The sequence below is a fragment of the Eutrema salsugineum genome, unplaced genomic scaffold (assembly GCF_000478725.1).
Source record: "Eutrema salsugineum unplaced genomic scaffold, Eutsalg1_0 scaffold_1, whole genome shotgun sequence".
In the NCBI taxonomy this organism is placed as follows: domain Eukaryota; kingdom Viridiplantae; phylum Streptophyta; class Magnoliopsida; order Brassicales; family Brassicaceae; genus Eutrema; species Eutrema salsugineum.
Window position 1 is genome coordinate 17,877,208 of NW_006256909.1, and position 22,861 is coordinate 17,900,068.

The 22,861-nt window shown below is 43.0% G+C and overlaps 2 protein-coding genes across 2 annotated transcripts; one reads left to right on the top strand and one right to left on the bottom strand.

The window, feature by feature from the left end:
* The first annotated feature begins 310 nt into the window (after window positions 1–310).
* Window positions 311–2,529, top strand: LOC112082106 (meiosis-specific protein ASY2-like). Its single transcript, XM_024149204.1, has 6 exons — window positions 311–857; window positions 936–1,067; window positions 1,140–1,360; window positions 1,456–1,764; window positions 1,840–2,136; window positions 2,230–2,529. Exons 1-6 carry the CDS (start codon window positions 311–313, stop codon window positions 2,527–2,529), a joined length of 1,806 nt encoding a protein of 601 aa, XP_024004972.1.
* Window positions 2,530–6,758: 4,229 nt separating this feature from the next.
* LOC112082107 lies at window positions 6,759–8,316 on the bottom strand. The gene is made up of 2 exons (XM_024149205.1): window positions 7,738–8,316; window positions 6,759–7,625 (listed from the first exon to the last, which is right to left on the bottom strand). Exons 1-2 carry the CDS (start codon window positions 8,314–8,316, stop codon window positions 6,759–6,761), a joined length of 1,446 nt encoding a protein of 481 aa, XP_024004973.1.
* Window positions 8,317–22,861: the final 14,545 nt, after the last annotated feature.

Sequence of the window (22,861 nt, forward strand, 5' to 3'; positions counted from 1 at the left end):
CATAATTCAAATTTAATGTAGCGCGTGAACTCCAGGATTTCGCAGAAATCGAGGAACCACGATTCCCACTGTTTATTTATAAGGAAGAACCTACCTCGCATTCATTATCTCCGCACCAGCATCTATAAGATACGCCGCTCTCCCTTCTCTCTAGTTTTACTTCTATCTCTAGTTTTTTTCATCCGATGATGGTGACAACGAAATTGAGGAAGTCGCTAAGCTCGAGGAGAGAAATCCTGAGGAAGGCAACAAGGCCAAGGTCAACGATGCCGAGGACAACCTTGAAGCGGTGAACGCCGCATCACCACCGATGCCGAAACGAAAGGTCATCCGTCCTCGCGATGTACCTGCTTCCTCTCTATCTCCAACGATAATTCAAACCGTACTCGAGACCCATGGACTCACAGATGGTGCCGTTGTTATCATCCCTGACACCGGAGATCGCCCGTGGGACATCCCTGAAGACTTCCTTTGCATATACCTGACCTACTTCACTCAGTGCGAGCTCACGTTTCCGATCCCATCTCGCCTGTTTCGCTACTGCAAACGCCAAAGCGTTGCCTTGTTGCAGATGATGCCAGCATCAGTGACGAACTACACGGGGTTCCAAACGTTGTGCGCCGAGCTCAACGAGGATCCATCTAACCGGTTATTCGAGGACGTCTTCTCGATTAACCTTCATAAATCGAAGGAGTGTTTTTTCGCGGCTAATGCAAAACCGCGGAGAGACATCGTTATTGGGGTTAAACCTAGTAAATACAATGACTGGGAGTCCCAATACTTCTTCCTCGAAATTAACGAGCTCACAGTCACTGGTGTCGATATTCCAACTCAATCGGAGTGGAAGATTCCAATTGGTAGCTTTAGACGATCTCATTTTTCTTTTGATAAATACTTACTCATTTTTTCTAACTCCTTTTGGCTTATCTTAGCAGGTCGTCATCTTCCAAGTTTCCTTCTCAATTCCGCACTCACTCCTGAATTCCAGGCAGCTTTTAGTGAAGTCGGTAAGCGTCGCTGGCCTGAAGCGTGGGAAGAGATACTCGAATGCCGAGCTAAGAAATCAGGTAAAACTACTTAGTTATTTTCCTCTTCTTAATTTTCTCCAAACTTATTCTCATATTCTTCCTGTTTTTCAGTCTCAGTTAAGGAGCCGAAGCCTCTAAAACCGAAGAGCCGAGCTAAGAAGCCTCATCCTCCTCCTAGACGGAAAGCGGCGAAACCAAAAAAGAAGCATTCGACAATGCTTTTGCTGGATGAAATCCCGAATCTCTTTGATGACGTCGAGCCGAACGATGCAGCACAAAATCTTCTTCCTACTACTGAAGGGGATGAACAGAGAGATGAGGAAATGGCTCTGGTCGCGAACTCACCCGATCCGGCGGGTCAAAAGAGATTAAAGAAGAAGAAATACTCCAAGAAAACAAGTGGATCGAGGGCCCTTCTCATCCTCAGGAAAGGGCCGCCGAACTCAATCCTTCGATCCCCACTGCATCAGAGCTTGCAATTCCTGAGGAGCAAGCCGAAGCCACGAACAAAAGAAAGAGGCAGGAAAGGGATCGTGGCGAGCAATCTCCTGAATCAGAGCCGGCAAAAGGGGCCAAGGTTTGCTTCGACTATGATGATGAGGGCCCTTTGGAGGATAACATCGATGCTTGTGCCAATCTCTATCACAAGATCTCGAGCGAGGTCCCAAGTCTGCCAAAGATCCCCGAGCTGCGATTCTCGAATCTGTATAAGGGAATTGCTCACACAAATGCTGTGGTGAGTTTTTAATTTCACCTTTTTTTTTGTATTTCTTTTCCTAAGTTTTTGTTCTGATTTTGTTTTTGTTTGCAGCTCGCTAGTCAGACCAATACTTTAGTCGAAGGGTATGAAGTTGCCCTGTTCGATGAGCAGATGAGAGTTGCCGAGCTGGAGGATAAGATCTCCAAGGTAGATGACCGCCTTGCTACCGAGCTTCGGATAAATGACGAGCTCCATAATGCTGTTGATCTGCTGAAGCAAGAGAGCTCGGAGCTTAAAGCCATCAAGGCTGAACTGATGGAAGCTCAAGCTCTTCTATCTCGGGAGTTCAAACAAGACAAGGAGCGGCTGCAAGGTATGGTGGCTCTCTGGAGAGATCGGGCAAGGAAGGTTCATGCTTAGGCTTGTGAGCGTTTGGAAAAAGTCATCTGAAGTTTGGATGACGCCGATCGTGCTCGTAAGCTTTACTTGGTGGTGAATCAGCTCACCGGAGTTCTCGGCTTCATCAAAAAGTTGAAGAACAAAGGTCTGTACGAGGTCCCTGCCGAGATGGTGGCCAAGCTCAAGGCAAAGCACGCAGAAGCACTGAAAGAGTATCATTCCGTCGATGCGTATGTCCTCACTGAAGAGGACAAGCGGATGTCACCGCTCCCTGAAGCTAATGAGGAGGCTCCTGCCGATAATCCAATCGGAGGAAGGCAAGATCAGGCAAGAGTTGAGCAGTTTGGCTCGAATGAGGACATGATCAATGCGGATCAAACTGCTGTTGCCAAGACTGCTTAGCCTCTTTGTCTTTCTTTCTCTTTTAATCGAACTCAATTGCCCTTGATGGGTCTTTTTATATTTTGTATGCTCTTTGAACCCTCAGTGGGTTTTGATCTTTTGAACTCGTTTGCCCTCGGTGGGTTTTGTTATATTTCGATATTTCTTATAAGGTTTTTTGTCTTCACATAATTTGTTTAAGTAATAGATCAGTTCTTTAATGAATTTTAGTTCAAACTTTAGTCTTATGTTTCTGTAGCACGTTGCGTTAACTTGGCTTATATTTGCAAGTGTTGAAAACCTGACTTATGATGCGAATCTGAGGAGTTCGGCTTTGATTGCGAACGTTGGAACTCGGCCTGGGGAACCCAAGTGAGTCGCATTGTACTGGAAGGGTGAATGATCAAACCCTTGTGATCGCATGATACGAGCTCAAGGTTCTAAGTCGAACCTAAGTATGCGAGATAGGCTCGGCTTATTGTTCTTGATGACTTAGAATTTTTAGTGCAGGACTGGCCCCGACTTTTATAATGTGGAGTTTACCACTGCACTGTGTGAGTGTTAGCGAGACGGATCTCGGCTTTTTGAGTTTGCATTCATGTGGAATGCTATCGAACAACTGGCCAGGAAGTCGATGTAAGCAAAGTAGGATTTCGGTATTTCGTAAGTACCGAACTAAGACATAGACGTTTTTACTTAATAAAATTTTATTGATGTTATAGTTGGACTCGGTAACGAGCTGCCTACGTACCCTTTTAAAAAGACATCAAGCCATTCGTAGTTGTAAGTACAAAAGGTGTCTTCTCTGAACTAAATAGTTCGGAGGCATTTTTTTTTAGATCGGAGTTCGGAGTAATGATCTAGTAGTAGTATCATTTAAGATGCATTGAATTCCAGGATCTCGGGATCGGGGTTCCGTCGAGCTTTATTAGCTGATAAACGCCAGACTTAACGACTTTCATGACTTGATATGGTCCTTCCCAGTTCACACCAAGTTTTCATGCGTTCTTTTCTTCAGTATTCTGGTAAACTTTACGAAGTACGAGATCACCATCTTTGAAGTGATGGCCTTTAACCTTTTTGTTGTAGTAACGAGCTGCCAATTATTGGTAGTTTTGTATCCTGAGTAACACTCATTCGCGATGTTCTTCGACTAAGTCGACTATGTCGAGCATCATGTCCTTGTTAATGTTGGGCTGCTGAGTGAGCATAGTTTGGCGGATACTAGGAACGTTTAGTTCGGCAGGACACATAGCTTCTGTTCCATACGCGAGAAAGAAAGGTGATTGACCGGTAGAACATCGCGGCATAGTTCGGTGGGACCATAAAATGCCGTCGAGTTCATCCGCCCACCTTCTCCTGGCCGTATCAAGCCGCTATTTAAGGCCATTGATAATGGTTTTGTTCGTTGCTTCGGCTTGCCCGTTTCCTTGCGGGTACCTCGGAGTGGAAAAACTTAGGCGGATTTTTCACTTGGCGCAAAAGTCGGTGATAATTATGGAAGTGAACTGAGTGCCATTGTCCGTGAAGATCTCATACGGGACACCGTGTCGGCAGATGATGAACTTTTAGACAAACTTCTTAACGTCGATACATTGGATCTCGGGATATTCTTCGGATTCGACCCATTTAGTAAAATAATCGGTAACGACGAACACATATTGATCCTGGCTTGAAGAACGGCAAAAGGAGCCGATAATATCCATTGCCCAACGCATGAAGGGATACGGTGCAGTGGAGGTCACTAAGAGTTCGGTAGGAGGTTAATCATCAGGTCATGGCGTTGGCACTTCTCACATCGTGCGGCGTACTTCTCGCAATCCGAGAGCATAGTTGGCCAGTAATAGCTGGCTTTTATGATCTTAAATGCCAAAGAACGAGTTCCGGAGTGATTCACTTCTTCTCCTTCGTGTACTTTCTGCATGACTTCCATGATATCGTTTCTGCTAACACAAGTTAGAAGTGTGCCAGATGCATCCTATCGGAGGAGAGTGCCTTTGATGACTATGTATCGAGCTGCTCGAGCTTTAAGTCACCGAGCTGCCCATTTGTCCGCAGGAACCGTTCTATCGCCAATGTATCCGACGATTTCCAAAGTCCAGTCCTCTGGCTCGTTGTCGCCTTCAGCTTCGATGTCGATTGGGACGTATTGTCCTTCAGACTCGTCGTCTGGATTGGATTCGTTGTCGCTTTGTTCATTCAAATCAACGTTGAGGTCGGTGACTGCTTTCGTAGTCTTCTTCTTTCTGGTTAGGGGTGGTGCGAGGTTTGGATGAGCCTCGTAGTCGCGGCGTCGCGTGATGATGTTGCACACGGGGGCAGGCTGGATACTAGGTCGCTCGATTGCCTCGACTGGAACTGTTTGCCGGAGGTCGGGATCAAAGTTAGTTGCCAGAGCAGCCAGAGGCGTTCTCGTCCTGCGGTATCTTTGTGAGTTTGAAGGTTGAGAATTCTGAAGCAATGTCTTTGAGGATCTTGAGATATGCATCCATGCGATCATTCTTAGCTTCGTATTCTCCGTGAAACTGATTCGCTACGAGCTGAGCGTCGCAATAGGCATGGACATGTTCAGTGCCGATTCCTTTGGCGAGGCATAACCCGGCGATAAGTGCTTTGTACTCAGCCTTGTTGTTTGATGCAGGGAAGCCGAGACGAAACGTCTGTTTGAGGATTTTGCCATCAGAGGATTTGAGACGTATACCGACGCCAGATCCTTTATGGGAAGAGGATCCATCAGCATGGAGGGTCCATGGTTGTATAGCCAGATTGGGATCAATGAGCTCAGGTGGTAGTTCGATCAAGAAGTCTGCTAGGACTTGGGATTTCGTCACGGTTCTGCCTCGGTATTTGATGTTCTATTCGCTGAGTTCGATGGTCCATTTGGCGAGTCGGCCCGACTAACTTGGGCTGTGGAGGAAGGTGCGAAGTGGATGATCAGTCAACACGATGATGGCGTGTGACTGGAAGTAAGGGCGCAGCTTCTGTGCTGAGATGACCATGGCGAAGGCGAATTTTTCCAAGGTGGGGTATCGATATTCCAAGCCGTCAAGGGACTTGCTAATGTAGAAGATTGGCTTCTGCTCGCCTCTGTCTCTCGAACGAGTACGCTGCTGACTGCGTATTCTGAGATCGCGATATAAATGTCAAGCGTCTCGCCGGTCTCAGGTTTGGATAGGACTGGAGGAGTTGACATGTACTTTTTGAGTTCGGTAAAGGCTTCCTCGCTTTTTTCGTTCCACTCTAAGTGCTTGTTTCCGTGGAGAAGTTGGTAGATCGGTAAGCACTTGTCCGTCGATCGGGATATAAACAGATTGAGCGACGCAATACGTCCGGTTAGCCGCTGGACTTCACGTTTGGTTGTCGCGGATGGGAGCTCGAGGATAGATGCGATCTGCTTTGGATTAGCTTCGATGCCTCGCTGAGTGATGATGTACCCAAGGAATTCGCCCGATGTTACGCCGAAGATGGGGTTTAGCTCTATTCCATATTGGTCGAGAATATCGAAGCAGGTGCGGAGATGGCCAACATGGTCAGTGGCGACGAGTGACTTGACGAGCATGTCGTCAATATAGACTTCCATGGTCCGTCTGAGCTGATTTGCGAACATTCGGTTGACGAGGCGCTGGTACGTGGCACCGGCATTCTTCAAATTGAACGGCATAACCTTATAGCAGTATATGCCGCGATCCGTGATAAATGACAATTTCTCCCGGTCTTGAGGGTGCATGAGGATCTGGTTGTACCCGGAGAATGCGTCCATGAAGGACAGGAGGTCGTTCCCAGCGGTTGCTTTAACAAGTCGATCGATGTGCGGTAAAGGGAAGCTGTCTTTGGGGCACGCTTTATTGAGGTCGGTGAAGTCGACACAAATTCTCTATTTACCATTTTTCTTCTTAACGACGAGGGGATTTGTCAACCAATCGGGGTATTTAACCTCGGTGATTGAGCCTGCTTTGAGTAATCCTTCGACCTCATCGTTAACGGCTTGTGCCTTTTCTGGTCCACGTTTTCGGCGCTTCTGCTTGATCGGCTTGTAAGTCGGGTCGATGTTGAGCTCGTGACAGGCGTTCTGTGGGTTGATCCCGGGCATGTCTTCAACTGACCATGCGAAGGTGGATGAATGCTGATTCAGGAAATAAATGAGGGCGTCGCAAATTTTTGGGTCGAGCTCAGCACTGATGCCGGCCTGGTGTTCCGGTCGCAGTTCGTCAATGCAGACTTGAGTAATGGTTTCCTGCTTTGGCTTTGTCTTATGGACAATGAGGTCGGCGGTCGTGCCCTGCGAGCTGATGACGCAAGTTTGATTTGCGGATCGAAGCTTGCACTCGTTGATGTAGCACGATCGGGCGACAGCTTGGTTGCCTCGGAGGGTGTATATGCCGTCTAGAGTTGGGAATTTGAGGCACTGATGGTATGTGGAGGTGACTGCTTTCATTGCATGAAGCCAAGGTAACCGAAGATGGCGTTGTAGATTGCCGGTTTGTCAAAGATGAAGAATTGGATGACTTTGCAACACTGGCTAGATAGATCGGGATTTTCACTGTGCCAACCGTCATACAGCGTTCGCTGTTAAATCCTGTGAGCGGCTCAATGAAACGTTCGATTTTGTCAGCTAGAATGCCGAGCTGGTCAAATGCGTCTTTGAAGATTATGTTGACCGAGCTGCCAGTATCAATGAGGATGCGGCTAACTTCGACGTCGTTAAGAAGGAGTTCGAGAACGAGAGCGTTGTTGTGCGGCTTGTGCAGTCCAATTGTGTCGGCTTCGGTGAATATCAAAGGAGTTCCCTTCGGGGGATCGTGCGAGAGTTCAGGCGCGGTTGCGGCCTGTCGACTGTACTCCTTTATTGCCCGGACTGAGTAGCTGCAAGTTTCGATAGCCCCCATTATCATGTTGACGCGTTTCCTGGCTTTGGGGGTATGGTTCTCTGGTGCTGGCTCATCGCGGTTGCGTTTCTGTTGCTCGGGTTGGGCGGATGGATTCCGCAGAGGCGGTGGTAACGTTGGCAGATCCTTTGCAGCGGTGTTCTCGGGTGGTGTATTGGTAAGTCGGGGTGATCTGCTTCTGTGGGCGGTTGAGCATCGGAGGTCTTCAAGCGAAATTTGTCCTTTCCGGTACTGTGTGAGTAAGTATTCTCGCAAGTGTCTGCAGTATTCGGTGCTGTGTCCCTTGCGATTGTGGAATTCGCAGAACAGCGATTCGTCTTGATCTTTGCTACTACGTATCCACTTGATGTTTCCACTGCTTGGTCGGTTGTTGGATGGCGTTGGCGTAGAATTTTTTGCGGTTCTCGTATTCTCTACCGTGACCTGATTGGGGCTCGTAAGTGTCGGTCTTAGGTCGTTCGGGCTGTTTTGCGATGTAGCTTTGCTCGTGGGCTGTTTCCTCCTTTTCTTCCGCGATGTAAGTGTTAGCTCGGTGTAATGCGTCCTCCAAGGTCTGAGGAGGGTTGTGTTTTATGACGCTTCGGAAGCTTGTCTTTATTCGGGCTACCTTCTGTAGGCATAAGAGAACGGCTTCGTCGCTGATCGTGCAGTGGGCGATTATCGTCTTGAAATGGTGGATGAAGTCGCGAAGGCTCTCGTTTGCACCTTGAGCTATTTTCCACAGTTCGGAGTTGTTGGTGTTCTGTCTGATGAACATGGAGAAGTGCTTGACGAAGGCCGTGGTTAGCTCCTTGTAATTGTTTATCGAATTCGCATCGAGCCGTGAGAACCAGTCGAGGGCGATTCCAGCTAAACTTTCTATGAACAGCTGGCACTGGACCGCGTCCTTCTTTTCGGCTGACCTGAACTGGTATCGGTTCATGCAGATTCCGAACGAGGTTAAAAAGTATCAGGGGTCGGTGTTGCCTTCATAGATCTTGATTTTGAGCTTCTCCAGGTGTCTAATGGGCGTCCCGGCTATGCGCGGTGTGAAAGATGTCTTCTGCGTTTCCTGAATGACGCGGTTGATCTCAGGTGCAGCGCTTGTTGCGTGATGGATCTTTGAAGTGATCTGGCGAAGTTGCGCTTTCATTGCTTCGAACTCGGCGTCACAACTCAGGTCTGGCGGAGTTTGAGCGTTTGCCGATCTGATAGCAGTAGATCGCATGGTTCCAGTAGGATCATTCTCTGTGTTCAGATCGTCGATGATATTACGAGCTCGTAGTGGAGTTGGAGTTTGGCTTAGCTCGGGAATCTGTGCTGCCATCTGGTTGAAGCGTTCCTCGCTCTTTTTGTTGATAGCTTCAAACTGCGCATTGAACACCTGGAGCAGTAATTCGGTTCCAAAGGCTCCTACGGTCGGGGGAGTTTTCCCAGTCCCGGCTCCGATAGCGTCACTTGGGGTTCCCTCTGTTTGCTCTGCGGGAACTTGGTTGTCGCCGTTCCCCTGGTCAAGAGGGTTTTCTTCATTGTGGATGTTGACAGGGTCTGTCATTGTTGGATCGATCTCTTTGTAATCCGATCTAAAAACTGAATTTTATGTTAAGTTCCCCTTCCTGGCGCGCCAATTGTTGATATATGATATCACACATGGGACAAAACAGTAATTCAGATCGGAATTGGGATTTTATTAGATCGGACAAAATACAACTGAGTTCGTTTATATAAATGATAAACGAACTAAGACTTAAGAAACTTAGAAGCTAGGAAATATCTTGAGTTCTCAGCCTTTAAGTCTCTCAGAATTTCATGTGTCCTCTGGTGTCGATTCCTCTTCCTTTATATATGCCCTCTAAGTCGGTCTTCGCGGGCATCTCTTCGATATGGGACCGAGAAGACTTTCCTTTTCTCTCGGAAGTTTCCTTTCTTCTCGGCAGTTTTCTTTTTTTCGGCAGTTTCCTTTTTCTGTTCGGAAACTTTCCTTTTTCATCCGAACTCGGGATCCTTCTCGATTCTTTCAAGAAGTTTCGACCGACTTTGGCTTATCGGGCCATGTTCGGCCCAAGAGCTCGCCCAGCCCAATTTTCCCGGTATAATTTCTTCGTAAACCGGACTTAATTCGTGCCGATCTCGGTTTGTACCGGAGAAAACTGAGGGTGCAGTTTTCACCTCCAACAAATACGGTAAAGAAGAAGAAAGAAACAAATAGAATAACCGATTAGAATGATACACATTTACAAGAAATAAAAAGAGAGTTTGGGCGAGGAAGAGATAAAAGATCCATCTAGTTAGAAAAGGAACCTTCTGTAATGACAATATGTGAGTGAATGGAACAATATTCATTTTGATTGTTATATCTTTTTTTTTGGTTGGTCGATTGTCTAACATTTTTGTTATATTTGTGTTCGGTTTTGTACTGGTAACAGAAGTTAATAATTTTATGAAACCTTTGTATCCGCGTAAGGTACCTCGTAATACATTAATAACAGAGAATAGGTTTTTTGGCAACAGATCAATCTGTGCAACCTGCCTCAGAAATGGCTCGCTAACTCTTTCCTCTTCTTGGGCTTGGGCTCTCCTTTTAGCCAATAAAACATCAATCTTTGCACAATGCCTCGGCAACGCCTCGCTCACTCCTTCATGGGCACATTAATAAACTTATCTTCTCCCCACTTCTTGAGCTCTTCTTCCAACTTCATGCAATATTTATCATGTTTATTCAGCTTTTCTTCTATAACTTCATGCTCTCTTTTGCCAACTTGTTGTTCTCAGCCTGAGTTATATTTTGCAGATATTGCTCCCTATGCAAAAAAAAATAAAGAGGGTTACTTTAGTTATCACAAGATAACAACTAATAAGAATCGTATTAATTTGATGAGTGATGCTTATTCTTGCTTGAAAAATCAGAGGGTGATCACAACTGGTTAATTACCCAAAGTGAAACCTAACATTAGATAAGACTCCAAAAAAGATATATAAAATTTTGATGCGGCCTGGCGCCTGTTGATGTGGTGTGAGAGCGAGAATAAGTTTTACCTTAATAGAGACAATTAAAGCCGCAATTGCACAGCTAATAGATAGTAATATTTAGGGATCGAATTCACATGGAATGAGAATTTTTGCAAAAACCTTTGAAAGAAATTAAAACAAGAAAATCTAGAACTAATCGATTATTTAAAAGGGTTTTTGGGGTGTTACTAAAACGTAAATCCTAAACTAAACGGGAAAAGGAGGAAACGATTAAACGGGAACTAAAAATGACCTAATGCTAACACGTAAGAAAATTGGCTGGAAAAAATAAAGAACACTTAATGTAAAAGTTTGAATGAAAATCGATGTAAACTTATAAAAACGAGACGTTGGATTTTTCAGGGAAATTATCTCCAGGGTATGAACGATTCGAAACATTGCTAAAAAGTAATTTAAAAAATCCTAGCTAAAACTTTTAGAACTTGAACTCGAAGGTATGACTACGTCACTTTCTTGATCGCAACTAACTGTCACCAACGACCCTGACCAGTAGGTTTCCACTCTGGCACTAGAAGCGAGTGTACGCAATCTTGCACTAGACTCATCTACATTTACAACCCCGTGAGACTTCCTCTTGCTATGCCCATACTTCTTTCTGTTGTTAGCTGAGCTTCAAATACTGAATAGAAATCGATATTGAAAATAAAAAAAGGTTTCAAGAGATAGGGTTGAATAATAATCTTAACATATGACCTAGGGTTCCTAAAACATATATTTATAGTCCTCAAGTCATTTCTGGACGTCACTTAGGGTTTCTTCAAATGAGGGAATTGATTTGGGATTGGAAATGGGTTTCTTGGTCGGGCAGTGTATTCTCTGCAGTCAGAGGGTATGCGATCGGTGGAAAATGCTTGCTGGCCGCGGTCATGAATGGTGGCCTGCTGGTTGACGGGACATCTTGCTCTTCGTATAACTTTTGATTGAATCGTTGATTTGTCCTGGTGTGAAGTGTGCTGGAAAGTTGGCTGCTCCAACTTTAAGGTCTCTAAATTTGAGCTGGTAAAGACGATGAGAAAGTCTTCATTTGAGGGTGAACTTACTGACGGTTTGACTCAGAGCTAAAAAACCTGGTCTTCTATCCATTTTGCTAAGCTTTTTCCTAAGTTTTCTGAAATGAGTCTTGAAACTACAAATACTAGAAAACCATAATATAAACACTTACAAAAATAAAAAGCATTGAAAAAGTATTTAAAAAAAATCCATAAAAGTGGTCAAAATACGGTGTTATCAACTTCTCAGACTTAAACCTTTGTTTTTCCTTAAACAAAGCAAAAATCAAATCAGGTGAAGTGAAAACAAAAATAGGAAATGCACAAATCTCAGAAACATGAACCTCTAAAATACGACCATTGATCGTACAACAATCGAAACTTAGTCTAGAAAATTCTCACCAAGAAACAAATGATACAGGTCCACTTTTTCCATCATGCAAAACTTAAACAGTCTACATCTCGATTCCAGTCAACTAGCTCTCTACATTCAATTAAGTGCAATAGTGAATTCTCATCAAAGACATCATTCAGGGTAGACGACATTTGGTATTAAAGGCTGTTTAAATGGTGGAGTTAAAGTGTTTCGGGTTACCTGAAAATCTGAAGGATGCTAGACATTATGTAAAACAGCAAGAGAAAATAAGACCTGTTGGTGCCCACAATTTTCAGTCACTTCCATTGCTAATGTTGTTGCACAATCCTTCCCCCCTTGTTGTAAACAGCTATTTCCCCCAGACTTGGATATTTTCCGGGAATCAGAAAGATAATCTCCAAAACTCCAAATAATCAAACCATAACTCTCTAAGGTTTTTATTTCCTTTCCTTTCTTATTTTCCTTTTCTTTTTTTGATTTTTTTTTATGAAAGGGAAACACCTTCTATTAAGAGAGAGAGTCTAAAGGACGAAGATATACCAAAGTTTTGAAGTTTTTCCGAGGCAAATTGAGCTTTCTTCTTTGTTGAATCATTCCGGTTAAATCGCAGGTCTCCGTCTTCAGTGACTGAAAACTGCGTTGATCTTGTTTTTCACTGACGTTTTTACACACATCTGCATATGGGACAATGAAAAATAAGAATGCATGTGGTTTAAAAGAGGTTGGGTTAAGGTGGGGAACTAGCTAAAGATGAGCTAGCCATTCAAGATCAACAAAGAGTGATAAAAGGGTAAAGAAGTCTTGAATATATGATTCGTTTTCCTGATATAATGCTTCAATGAGAAAGTTAAGTTAATGTTAAGTCCAGATAAAAACAGAGCTAGTATATTCCTTCATCTAAATCGAAATCATTCAAATTCCTCTGGGGTACTTCGTTTCAAATGTGCTTAGCTACCGCCTAGTCTAATCCTAAATCACGAATGAGCATGTCACTAATAGTCTAAAAGCACACAGTCAACCATCATCGATTTATGTTCCCCATTTCCTTTAAAACGTATTTTATTTTTGAAAACCCGTTTTTGAAAATTTTTAAGAAAAATACAAAAAAATGTAGATAATGCAAGACTCATGAAAGATAAGTGGTTAGAAAGGGATGAAATCCTCCCCCATACTTAAATCACACTGTCCTCAGTGTGAAATAAATCGAGTTTGGATGAGAAAAATTGCATGAATGTATGGAAAAAGGTAAGCAAAAGAGAACTTACCTGGACGCGGGATGCAATGATGATGCAGATGCTGGTGGAATGCATTAGGGGATGGTGGTGATGATGCAAATGATGCTATGGTGGATGAATGATGCATGAGCTTTGAACCAAGATGCTGATGGGAATGAACCGGAACAATGCGAGAAGATGCGGGAAGACGCGGGAAGATGCAGGAAGGTGCTAAAAGGTGATGGGAGGTGGTTGGAAATGGTGGATGGGGTAAAATGATACATGATGAGGTGAAATGAAGTGAGATGGGTCGGAGGTTTGAACGACCATTGGCCATGGTTCGTGCTTGCGCAACCACGGTGAACTTGGTATTGGCCGCGGGTAGGAATCCGGGACCGTGGTCCACCTCTTCTTGGCCATGATTCTATTGAGTGGGACCGCGGCCAGCTTCATGCGGCCAAATCTTGCTTCTCCTTGGTCCCTGCTGGGCCGAGCAGTTGGAAACCAATCCTTATTTTTGGTTTTTTTTTTTTTGGTTTCTTTGTCTTCTTTGATTTTTTCAAGAAACACTTGAAACTAAGAAAAAGAAAAAGATTGATAGAAAAAGAAAGAAAATCCTAAAAAAAAAACCTTAATGGGTTGCCTCCCATTAAGCTTTTTTATTTTAAGTCGTTTAGCTCGACTTGGTTTAGGAAGTGGCTCAGTCCGATGAAGATCTTGTCCTAAGATAAGTCTTTTTTGAAATGTCCTTGTTCTGCCTAGCAGGTTCTTCGTCACTCCAAAGTTATGCTTCAAACACCTCTGTTGCTGGACGTTTTCCTGCTCTACTGTTAGAAGAAACAGCATTAAAGAAGATGTCCTTGTCGACATTAGCAAATGAGGTCCTCCGATTTGGCCAATCCATGATGGCTTCAGCTGTTGCAGTGTTTGAACAGGTCTTCCTTTTTTGGCATGAATGAACAAGTCTTCTATCTCAGGAGCAGATTCCTTGCTCTCACAGAAGTAGTGGACGATCATGTAGTCTTTGCAGGCTCTAGCAAAGGTGATTCCTTCAGGTAAGCTTCGAACTACATTGTTGAACTCATCTAGCTTCTCCTTTCTGATCTTGTTGGTATAGTAGCTGCATTCTTCAGGTTTTGGAGATGGATTGAGTAAACAGCAGCATCAAGTGATGTTAGGTGTCTGGCTCTCATGAAATAAGTGTGGATGTTCTCTTTAGACTCCTTGCTGTATCTAAAGAAAACTTGCAAAAAACGAAGCTTCCAGACATCATCAAAACTCAGGTGGGCAGTGATTCCCTTAACATAGTTGTTGAACTTGATGAGCTTCTCCCTAGATATGCTACTGGTTATTACTTCAAGGCTTGGTAAGTAGCTCCCTGATGAGTATCCTGCATTTGAATCTTCAACAAACAGACCATACTCTTTATCTTCAGAAAACCATTCTTCATATTCATCTTCACAAGATAAAGCCATGTTGCAAGGTAGTGGCCTATCTTCATCTTGAGATTCCTGAGTGCTGATATAATAGATCACTTGCTGGAATGGAGGATTTCTAGTCACTCCAGGAGGTGCATCAGACAAGCAGTGGCATGTATAAGCTGAATGGGTTGATTAGAGACTGATGGTTGGCCGTGGCAGCAGGTGACGTAACAGTGGGGAAGTGACTATTGGTCGCAGATAGGCCAAGCACGACAGTGGTGGACCGCTTTTTGGCCGTGGTTACGGAAGATGCGACTGCGGGGAAGCGTCTCCGAGGTGAGTTGCTTGATTTGCGTGCTCCTTTGCCTTCTGAGTGGTCTCTTGGGTCTTCTGGCTCAGTGTACTCCTTTCCGAGGTCAAGATCTTCAGTGTGAAGTGTTGAACCTTGTGCTCCACGTCCTTGCATAATCTCCTCAACTTTCTCTTCAACTTCATCAACAACATAGACAAGTTCTTCTAGGGTTGAATCAAGATCTTCGGTGTTGTCCATGACCTTGTACACCTTCTCTGAAATTTTGATTGTGAAGTCATAAAACTCGTTCTTGGCTTCATTGAGGGTGTTGTCCACATCGTCGAGCATGAATTCAAGGTCCCTGATCTTGTTCTTAGCATTGCGAAGCTCATAAGTGTGCTTGGCTTACTCTTCCTCATGGTGTCAAATCTCTTAGAGATATGGTTGCATCCTTGTTTGCTCGTTCTTCTATTGACTTGACTTGATCAGAGAGGTCTTCAAACTTATTTTTGAAAAAATTTGATATACCATCAATTCTCTCATGAAGGACGGCTTTAGAGACGGCTTGAGCATCAATAAACTGCTTGACTGTGGCTTCAAACTGCTCCAAGCGGTTACTGATCTGCATGTTCTCATCCTGCTGGAGGATCTGATGAGGTAGGAGATGAGCATATGGTCTAGGGTTGACCATAGGAGATGGAAAAACTTTATCTCGGTACATAGGAGGCTCGCAGCATCCGTACAGCTGGTTGTTCAGATTAGGGTTTCAAACCGAGTTGAGAAGACCGCACATATACTGCTCTTCTCTGCATCTAGTTTCTTGAAGAGTCTTGTAGAAACCTTCCTCGTAGTAATGATTTCGGTCCATAGGGTTCATTGCTTCAAAACCTAAAACAAAGAGAATCAAAAACGAAAATAAGTAGAAAAAAATGTTCTAGAGTCGATTTACTAACCTTTCTAGGGTTTTGTGGAAGAGAAAACGCTTGTCTTCCCCGGCAACGGTGCCAAAAACTTGATGTGGTTTGAATACGAGAACAAGTTTTATCCTAATAGAATCAATTAAAGCCACAAGTGCTCAGCTAATCGATTTTAGTACTTAAGGATAGAATCCACAGGGAATGAGAATCTTTTCTGCAAATTTTTTTGAAAGAAATCAAACTTAATGTAATAAGCTTGAATGAAAATCGATGTAAAGTTATAAAAACGAGACGCTGGGTTTTCAAGGAAACTATCTCTAGGGTATGAACAATTCAAAACATTGCTAAAAATAATTTAAAAGATCTTAGCTAAAACATTTAGAACTCTAGCTCGAAGGTATGACTATGTCACTGTCGTGATCACAACCAACTGTCACCAACGATCTTAACCAGTAGGTTTCTACTCTGGCCCCGGAAGCGAGTGAACATAATCTTGCACTAGACTCATCTACATTCACAACTCACCCATAGGTAGGTTTCCACTCCTATGGCATAATTGCTATTCTCAACCTAGATCTGGCCCCTAATGAAAACTATAGCAACACTATGAACCTAAATCAGATCATAGTTCATGACGCTACTCCCATGGATTAAAAATAAGTTTAGAAGAAAAAGTTTTAGGATTCGGTTTAGTAGGTAATGGAATCCTCATCGAACATATGATATCCCCATTGAAAGTTCCCTTAAACCCAACAAGTAAATTACCCAGACATGATTAAAAAGCAAAAACATTGTATTGAAATACTGAATAGAAATCGATATTGAAAAGAAACAAAAAGGGTTCAGGAGATATGTCTCTATCTCCCTAATCCTAGAAGCTAAAAGTATGAAAAAACAACTCTAAGGAATGAATAATAAACTTCATATTGATAACACCGTATTTTGACCACTTTTATGGATCGCTTCGAAATACTTTTTCTATGTTTTTAATTGCTTTTAAGTATTTTTATCACGTTTTTCTAGTATTTGTAGTTCCAAGACTCTTTTCAGGTAACTTAGGGAAAAACTTAACAAAATGGATAGAAAACCAGATTTCAGCTCAGAGTCAAACCGTCAGAAGTTCACCCCTAATTGAAGGCCTTCTCACCGTCTGATCCAGCTCAAATTTGGAGACCTTAAAGATGGAAGTATCAGCTTTCCAGCACACTTTACATCTTGGCAATCCAACGGTTCAATCAAAAGATACGCGAAGAGCAAGATGTCCCGTAAACCAGCCGGCAAGCAACTCCACCTGCGGCCAACATGCCATTTCCCGCGGTCAGAAGCATCCCGACCGCGGCAAACCATCCATTCCCCGCGGTCACAGCACTCCCGACCGCGGCCAGTCTCCGAGCCCGAAGGCCCATTTCTGAAGCCCACAATGATTCCTTCATTTGGAGAAACCCTAAGTGACGTCCAGAGATGTCTTGAGCACTATAAATACATGTCTTAGGAACCCTATTTCGAGAGAGGCTATTTGTCTTATTGTTTTAGAGTACTTTTAAGTTTTAGGTTTTAGGGAGAGAGAGATCTGTCTCTTGAACCCTTGTTCTTTTTTTTTCAATTTCGGTTTCTATTCTACTTATTAATACTATGTTTTTAATTTCGTTCATTATGTCTGAGTAGTTTTATTGTTGGGATTAAGGGATTTTCGATGGGGATTTATATGTTCAATGAGGATTCCATGAGCTTCTGAGCCGAATATTAGAACTTTTTCTTCTGAATTCGTTTTTACTGCATGAGAGTACAATCTGATCCAGATGCTTGGTGACACGAAAGTGTTCATCCGGTATCAGATCTAGTTTGGGAGAGCAAAACAAACATAGGAGTGGAAACCTACCTATGGGCGATTTGTGAATGCTGACGAGTCTTAAACATAATGCATCTCTTCTCTTCCAGGGCCAGAGTGGAAACCTACTGGTCAAGGTTGAGAGAGATAGTTGTCTATGATCACGACAGTGGCGTATTCATACGTCTGTGACTCCAGTTCGAAAAGTTTAAGCTAAGATCTTATCAAATTTTACTCTCTAGCAATGTTTTGAATCGTTCGTACCCCTGAGAAAACTTCCCTGAACCCCAACGCCTTCCTTCCTATTGATTTACACCGTTTTTATTTCAAGCTTTAGTTCAATATTGTCTTTCCTTTTTAGTAGATTTTCATTTAAGCAATTAGAATATCCGTTTTTCTCATTTTTATTCATTTTCGTTAAGTTTAGTTATTAGGTCATTTAATTCCCGTATTTTCTTTTAAAATTTCGTTTTTAGATTTTAAACACACTACCAAACCCCCACAAAACCGTTTTGGTTCTAGACTTCCTTACTTTATACTTATTTCAAAGGCTTTTTGCAGGAAAAGATCCTCCTTCCCTGTGGATTTGATCCCTAAGTACTATAATTGATCAGCTGTGCACTTGCGGCTATTGATTTCATTTAGGGTAAAACTTGACAACCCTCACGACACACCACATCAAGTTTTTGGCGCCGTTTCCGGGGAAGGCACGCGTTTTCTTTTCTGCAAAACCCCGAGAAAAGTTGGTCTCCGAGCTGTTCTGCTCCAAAGTTGCGTCGGCTCCGACCGCGGCCAACAAGCGCTCTCCCGCGGTCGTGTTAGGCCTGCCCGCGGCCCATGGTCGCTTCCCCACGGTCACGTCACCTGCAGTCAAGGCCAACCGTAAAAACGTCCCAAAACAGCCCCGTTCAGCTCATACAAGCATCTGTACGTTTGGTACGCCTCCTGGGATGACTAAACCACTTCATCAACAACTGGTTTGCTCCATAAGCACCCAAAGATCTGAAGAAGAGGACAAGTCATGGCCTTGCAACATAGCTTTGTCTTGTGAAGATGAGTATGAAGAACAATACTCTGAAGATGAAGAGTATGGATTGTTTGTAGAAGATCCAAACGCAGGATATTCATCTGAAGATGGCTCAGGAGAAATTCAATGGATCACCAACAACATCAGTAGAGAGAAGCTAATGGAGTTCAACAACGTAGTCAGGTCATTCCCTGCTCATTTAAGCTTTGATGAAATCTGGAAACTTGGTCGTTTACAAGTCTTTTTCAGGTACTGCAAGGAGTCTAAAGAGGATATCCATAGATACTTTATGAGAGCTCGATACATGACAACACCAGAAGCAGCCGTCTATGCGATTCACCTCAAAAATCCTGAAGACTGCAGCCACTACACCAACAAAATCAGCAAAGAGAAGCTCGACGAATTCAATGATGTAGTTCGAAATTTGCCTGAAGGAATCACGTTTGCCAGAGCTTGCAAAGACTTCGTGATAGGCCACTACTTCTGTGAGAGCAAGGAATCAATCCCTGAGATAAAAGACTTGTTCAATCATGCAAAAGAGGTAAATCTGTTCGAACACTTCACAAAATCTAAGGTGTAGGTCAGTTTCTTATCTCTTGTTCCATTAGAGGAGAAATGTTTAAAAACGTTCTATGTGATTCTGGAGCTTGTCTTAACATGATGTCCAAGGCAATTGCTTTGAGACTTGGTATTAAACACCTGCGCAGGACTAGAGCAAAGATTAGCCTAGCTGTTGATTCAAATGCAACACCTCAAGGAATAGCTCATGAAATTCCTTTGAGAATAGGAGATTGCATAGTGCCTGTCGACTTCTACATTGTCGAAACGAGAGATGCAACATATCCAGTGATTCTGGGATGGTCTTTAATGGACTGGCCAAACCGGAGGATTTCATTTGCTAATATCGACAAAGATGTCTTCACAGAAGTTGTTCCATACAACAGTAAAGCAGGAAAACGTTCTGCAACAGAAGAGTTTGAAGAAGAACTTTGGAGTGACGAAGAACCTGCTAGGCAAAGCAAGGAGATGTCGAAAAAGACTTGTCTCAAGACAAGGTCTTCTTCATTGGAATAAGTCACGTCCAACACCAAACGTCGAGCTAAACGACTTAAAACAAAAGCGCTTAATGGGAGGCTACCCATTTAGATATTGTTTTCTTTAGGATTTTTCTTTCTTTTTCTCTTGATCTTTTTATTTTTCTTAGTTTCAGGTGTTTCTTATAAAACAAAAAAGCAAAAAAAAAAATAAAAATAAAAAAACCCGAAAAAACCAAAAAGAAGGATGTACCTGACTGCTCGGCCCAGCAGGAACCAAGGAGAAGCAGGAAGAGGCCGCGATATAAGCCTCCGCGGTCGCAGACGTTCTGACCACGGGAAACGACTCATCGACCGTGGTCGCGTAATCCTGACCGCGGCCAAGCACTTGGTTGTCGCAGTCGTGTGGCCCCTGACCGCGGCACTTGGTCGTTGACATCAAACCCGACCCCAAACCACCCACTTCACCTTATTTCACCTCACCAATCCCCAGTCCACCTCATTCATCACCCTCCACCACCTTCATCACCACCAATCACCTTCCCAAACCTCTTCGAATGAATCCGGTTCATCTCCACCAGCATCCCGGATACAGGTAAGTTCTCTTTGTCCTTACCAATTCGATTATCTATGCATCTTTCTCATCCAATCTCGACTTGTTTCACACTGAGGACAGTGTGATTTAAGTCTGGGGGAGGATTTCATCCCTTTCTAACCACTTTTGTTTCATTAGTCTTGCATTATCTACACTTTTTTCATTTTCCTTAAAGTTTTTCAAATCGGTTTTCAAAACAAAATATGTTTTAAAGGGAATGGTGAACATGAATCAATGATAGTTGACTGTGTGCTTTTAGACTGTTCCTAGTGACATGCTCATTCATGATTTAGGACTAGACTAGGCGGTAGCTAAGCATATTTGAAACGAAGTACCCCAGAGGAATTTGAATGATTTCGATTTAGATGAAGGGATACACTAGCTCTGTTTTATTTGGACTTAATTTGGACTTAATTTTCTCATTGAAGCATTAGACCAGGGAAATGAATCATACATTCAGGACTCCTTTATCCTTTTACCACTCTCTGTTGATCCTGAATGGCTAGTTCATCTTTAGCTAGTTCCCCACCTTAACCAATCCTCTTTCAAACCACATGCACTCTTGTTTTCTATTGTCTTATATGCAGATAAGTGCAAAAACGTTGGAGAGAAAGAGGAACGACGCAGTTTTCAGTCACCAAGGACAGAGACCTGCGATTTGCCGGAAAAGTTCCCGGAAGGATTCAACACAAGAGGAAACTCAGTTTGCCTTAGAAAAATCTAAAATTTTGGTACAATCTCGTCCTCTAGTCTCTCTCTCTTTTAAAGACATTCCTTTTCAAAAAAAAAAAAAATCCGAAAATAAGAAAAGAAAGGAAATAAAAGCCTTAGAGAGTCTAGAGAGGTCGAATTTTAAGTCCCAAGGCAACTGGAGTTCGATTTTATGGAGTTTTGGAGATTGTTTTCTGATTCCCGGAAAGAATCTAAGTCTGGGGGAATAGCTGTTTACAACAAAGGAGGAAGGATTATGCAACAACATTTGGCAAGAAGAAGTGACTGAAAAACTGTGGTCATCAACAGGTCCTTATCTCTCTTGCGGTTTTGCATATTATCTTGCATCCTCCAGATCTTCAGGTAACCCGAAACACTTTAACTCCACCACTTAAATAGCCCTTTAATGCCAAACGCCGTCTACCCTGGATGATGTCTTTAATGAGAACTCACTATTGAACTTAATGAATGTCGAGAGCTAGTTGACTGGAATCAAGATTTATATTGTTTAAGTTTTGCATGACGAAAAAAGTGGACTAGTATCTCTTGTGCATTGGTGAGAATTTTCTAGACTAAGTTGTGGATTGATGCACTATCTTTGGTCCTAGTTTAGGAGTTCATGTCTATGAGATTTGTGCATTCCCTATTTTTGTTTTCACTTAACCAGTTTAGGCTTTTGCTTTGTTTGAGGACAAATAAAGGTTTAAGTCTGGGGGAGTTGATAACACCGTATTTTGACCACTTTTATGGATCGTTTTGAAATAATTTTTCTATGTTTTTAATTGCTTTTAAGTACTTTTATCACGTTTTTCTAGTATTTGTAGTTCCAAGACTCTTTTCAGGTAACTTAGGGAAAAGCTTAACAAAATGGATAAAAAACTAGATTTCAGCTCAGAGTCAAACCGTCAGAAGTTCACCCCTGATTGAAGGCCTTCTCACCGTCTGATCCAGCTTAAATTTGGAGACCTTAAATATGGAAGTATCAGCTTTCCAGCACACTTTACAGCTTGGCAATCCAACGGTTCAATCAAAAGATACGCGAAGAGCAAGATGTCCCGTAAACCAGCCGGCAAGCAACTCCACCCGCGGCCAACAGGCCATTTCCCGCGGTCAGAAGCATCCCGACCGCGGCAAACCATCCATTCCCCGCGGTCACAGCACTCCCGACTGCGGCCAGCCATCTCTGAGCCCGAAGGCCCATTTCTGAAGCCCACAATGATTCCTTCATTTGGAGAAACCCTAAGTGACGTCCAGAGATGTCTTGAGCACTATAAATACATATCTTCGGAACCCTATTTCGAGAGAGGCTATTTTTCTTATTGTTTTAGAGTACTTTTAAGTTTTAGGTTTTAGGGAGAGAGAGATCTGTCTCTTGAACCCTTGTTCTTTCTTTTTTAATTTCGGTTTCTATTCTACTTATTAATACTATGTTTTTAATTTCGTTCATTATGTCTGAGTAGTTTTATTGTTGGGATTAAGGGATTTTCGATGGGGATTTATATGTTCGATGAGGATTCCATGAGCTTCTGAGCCGAATCTTAGAACTTTTTCTTCTGAATTCGTTTTTACTGCATGAGAGTAGCGTCATGAACTACAATCTGATCCAGATGCTTGGTGACACGAAAGTGTTCATCCGGTATCAGATCTAGTTTGGGAGAGCAAAACAAACATAGGAGTGGAAACCTACCTATGGGCGATTTGTGAATGCTGACGAGTCTTAAACATAATGCATCTCTTCTCTTCCAGGGCCAGAGTGGAAACCTACTGGTCAGGGTTGAGAGAGATAGTTGTCTATGATCACGACAGTGGCGTATTCATACGTCCGTGACTCCAGTTCGAAAAGTTTAAGCTAAGATCTTATCAAATTTCACTCTCTAGCAATGTTTTGAATCGTTCGTACCCCTGAGAAAACTTTTCTGAACCCCAACGCCTTCCTTCCTATTGATTTACACCGTTTTTATTTCAAGCTTTAGTTCAATATTGTTTTTCCTTTTTAGTAGATTTTCATTTAAGCAATTAGAATATCCGTTTTTCTCATTTTTATTCATTTTTGT

Coding starts and splice junctions, on each gene's coding strand:
- LOC112082106 (XM_024149204.1), top strand. CDS start 311: ATGCCGAAACGAAAGGTCATCCGTCCTCGCGATGTACCTGCTTCCTCT. Junction 1,068..1,139: donor ATGCCGAGCTAAGAAATCAG/GTAAAACTACTT, acceptor CCTGTTTTTCAG/TCTCAGTTAAGGAGCCGAAG. Junction 1,765..1,839: donor TTGCTCACACAAATGCTGTG/GTGAGTTTTTAA, acceptor TTTTGTTTGCAG/CTCGCTAGTCAGACCAATAC.
- LOC112082107 (XM_024149205.1), bottom strand. CDS start 8,316: ATGAACCGATACCAGTTCAGGTCAGCCGAAAAGAAGGACGCGGTCCAG. Junction 7,626..7,737: donor CCAAGCAGTGGAAACATCAA/GTGGATACGTAG, acceptor TTACTCACACAG/TACCGGAAAGGACAAATTTC.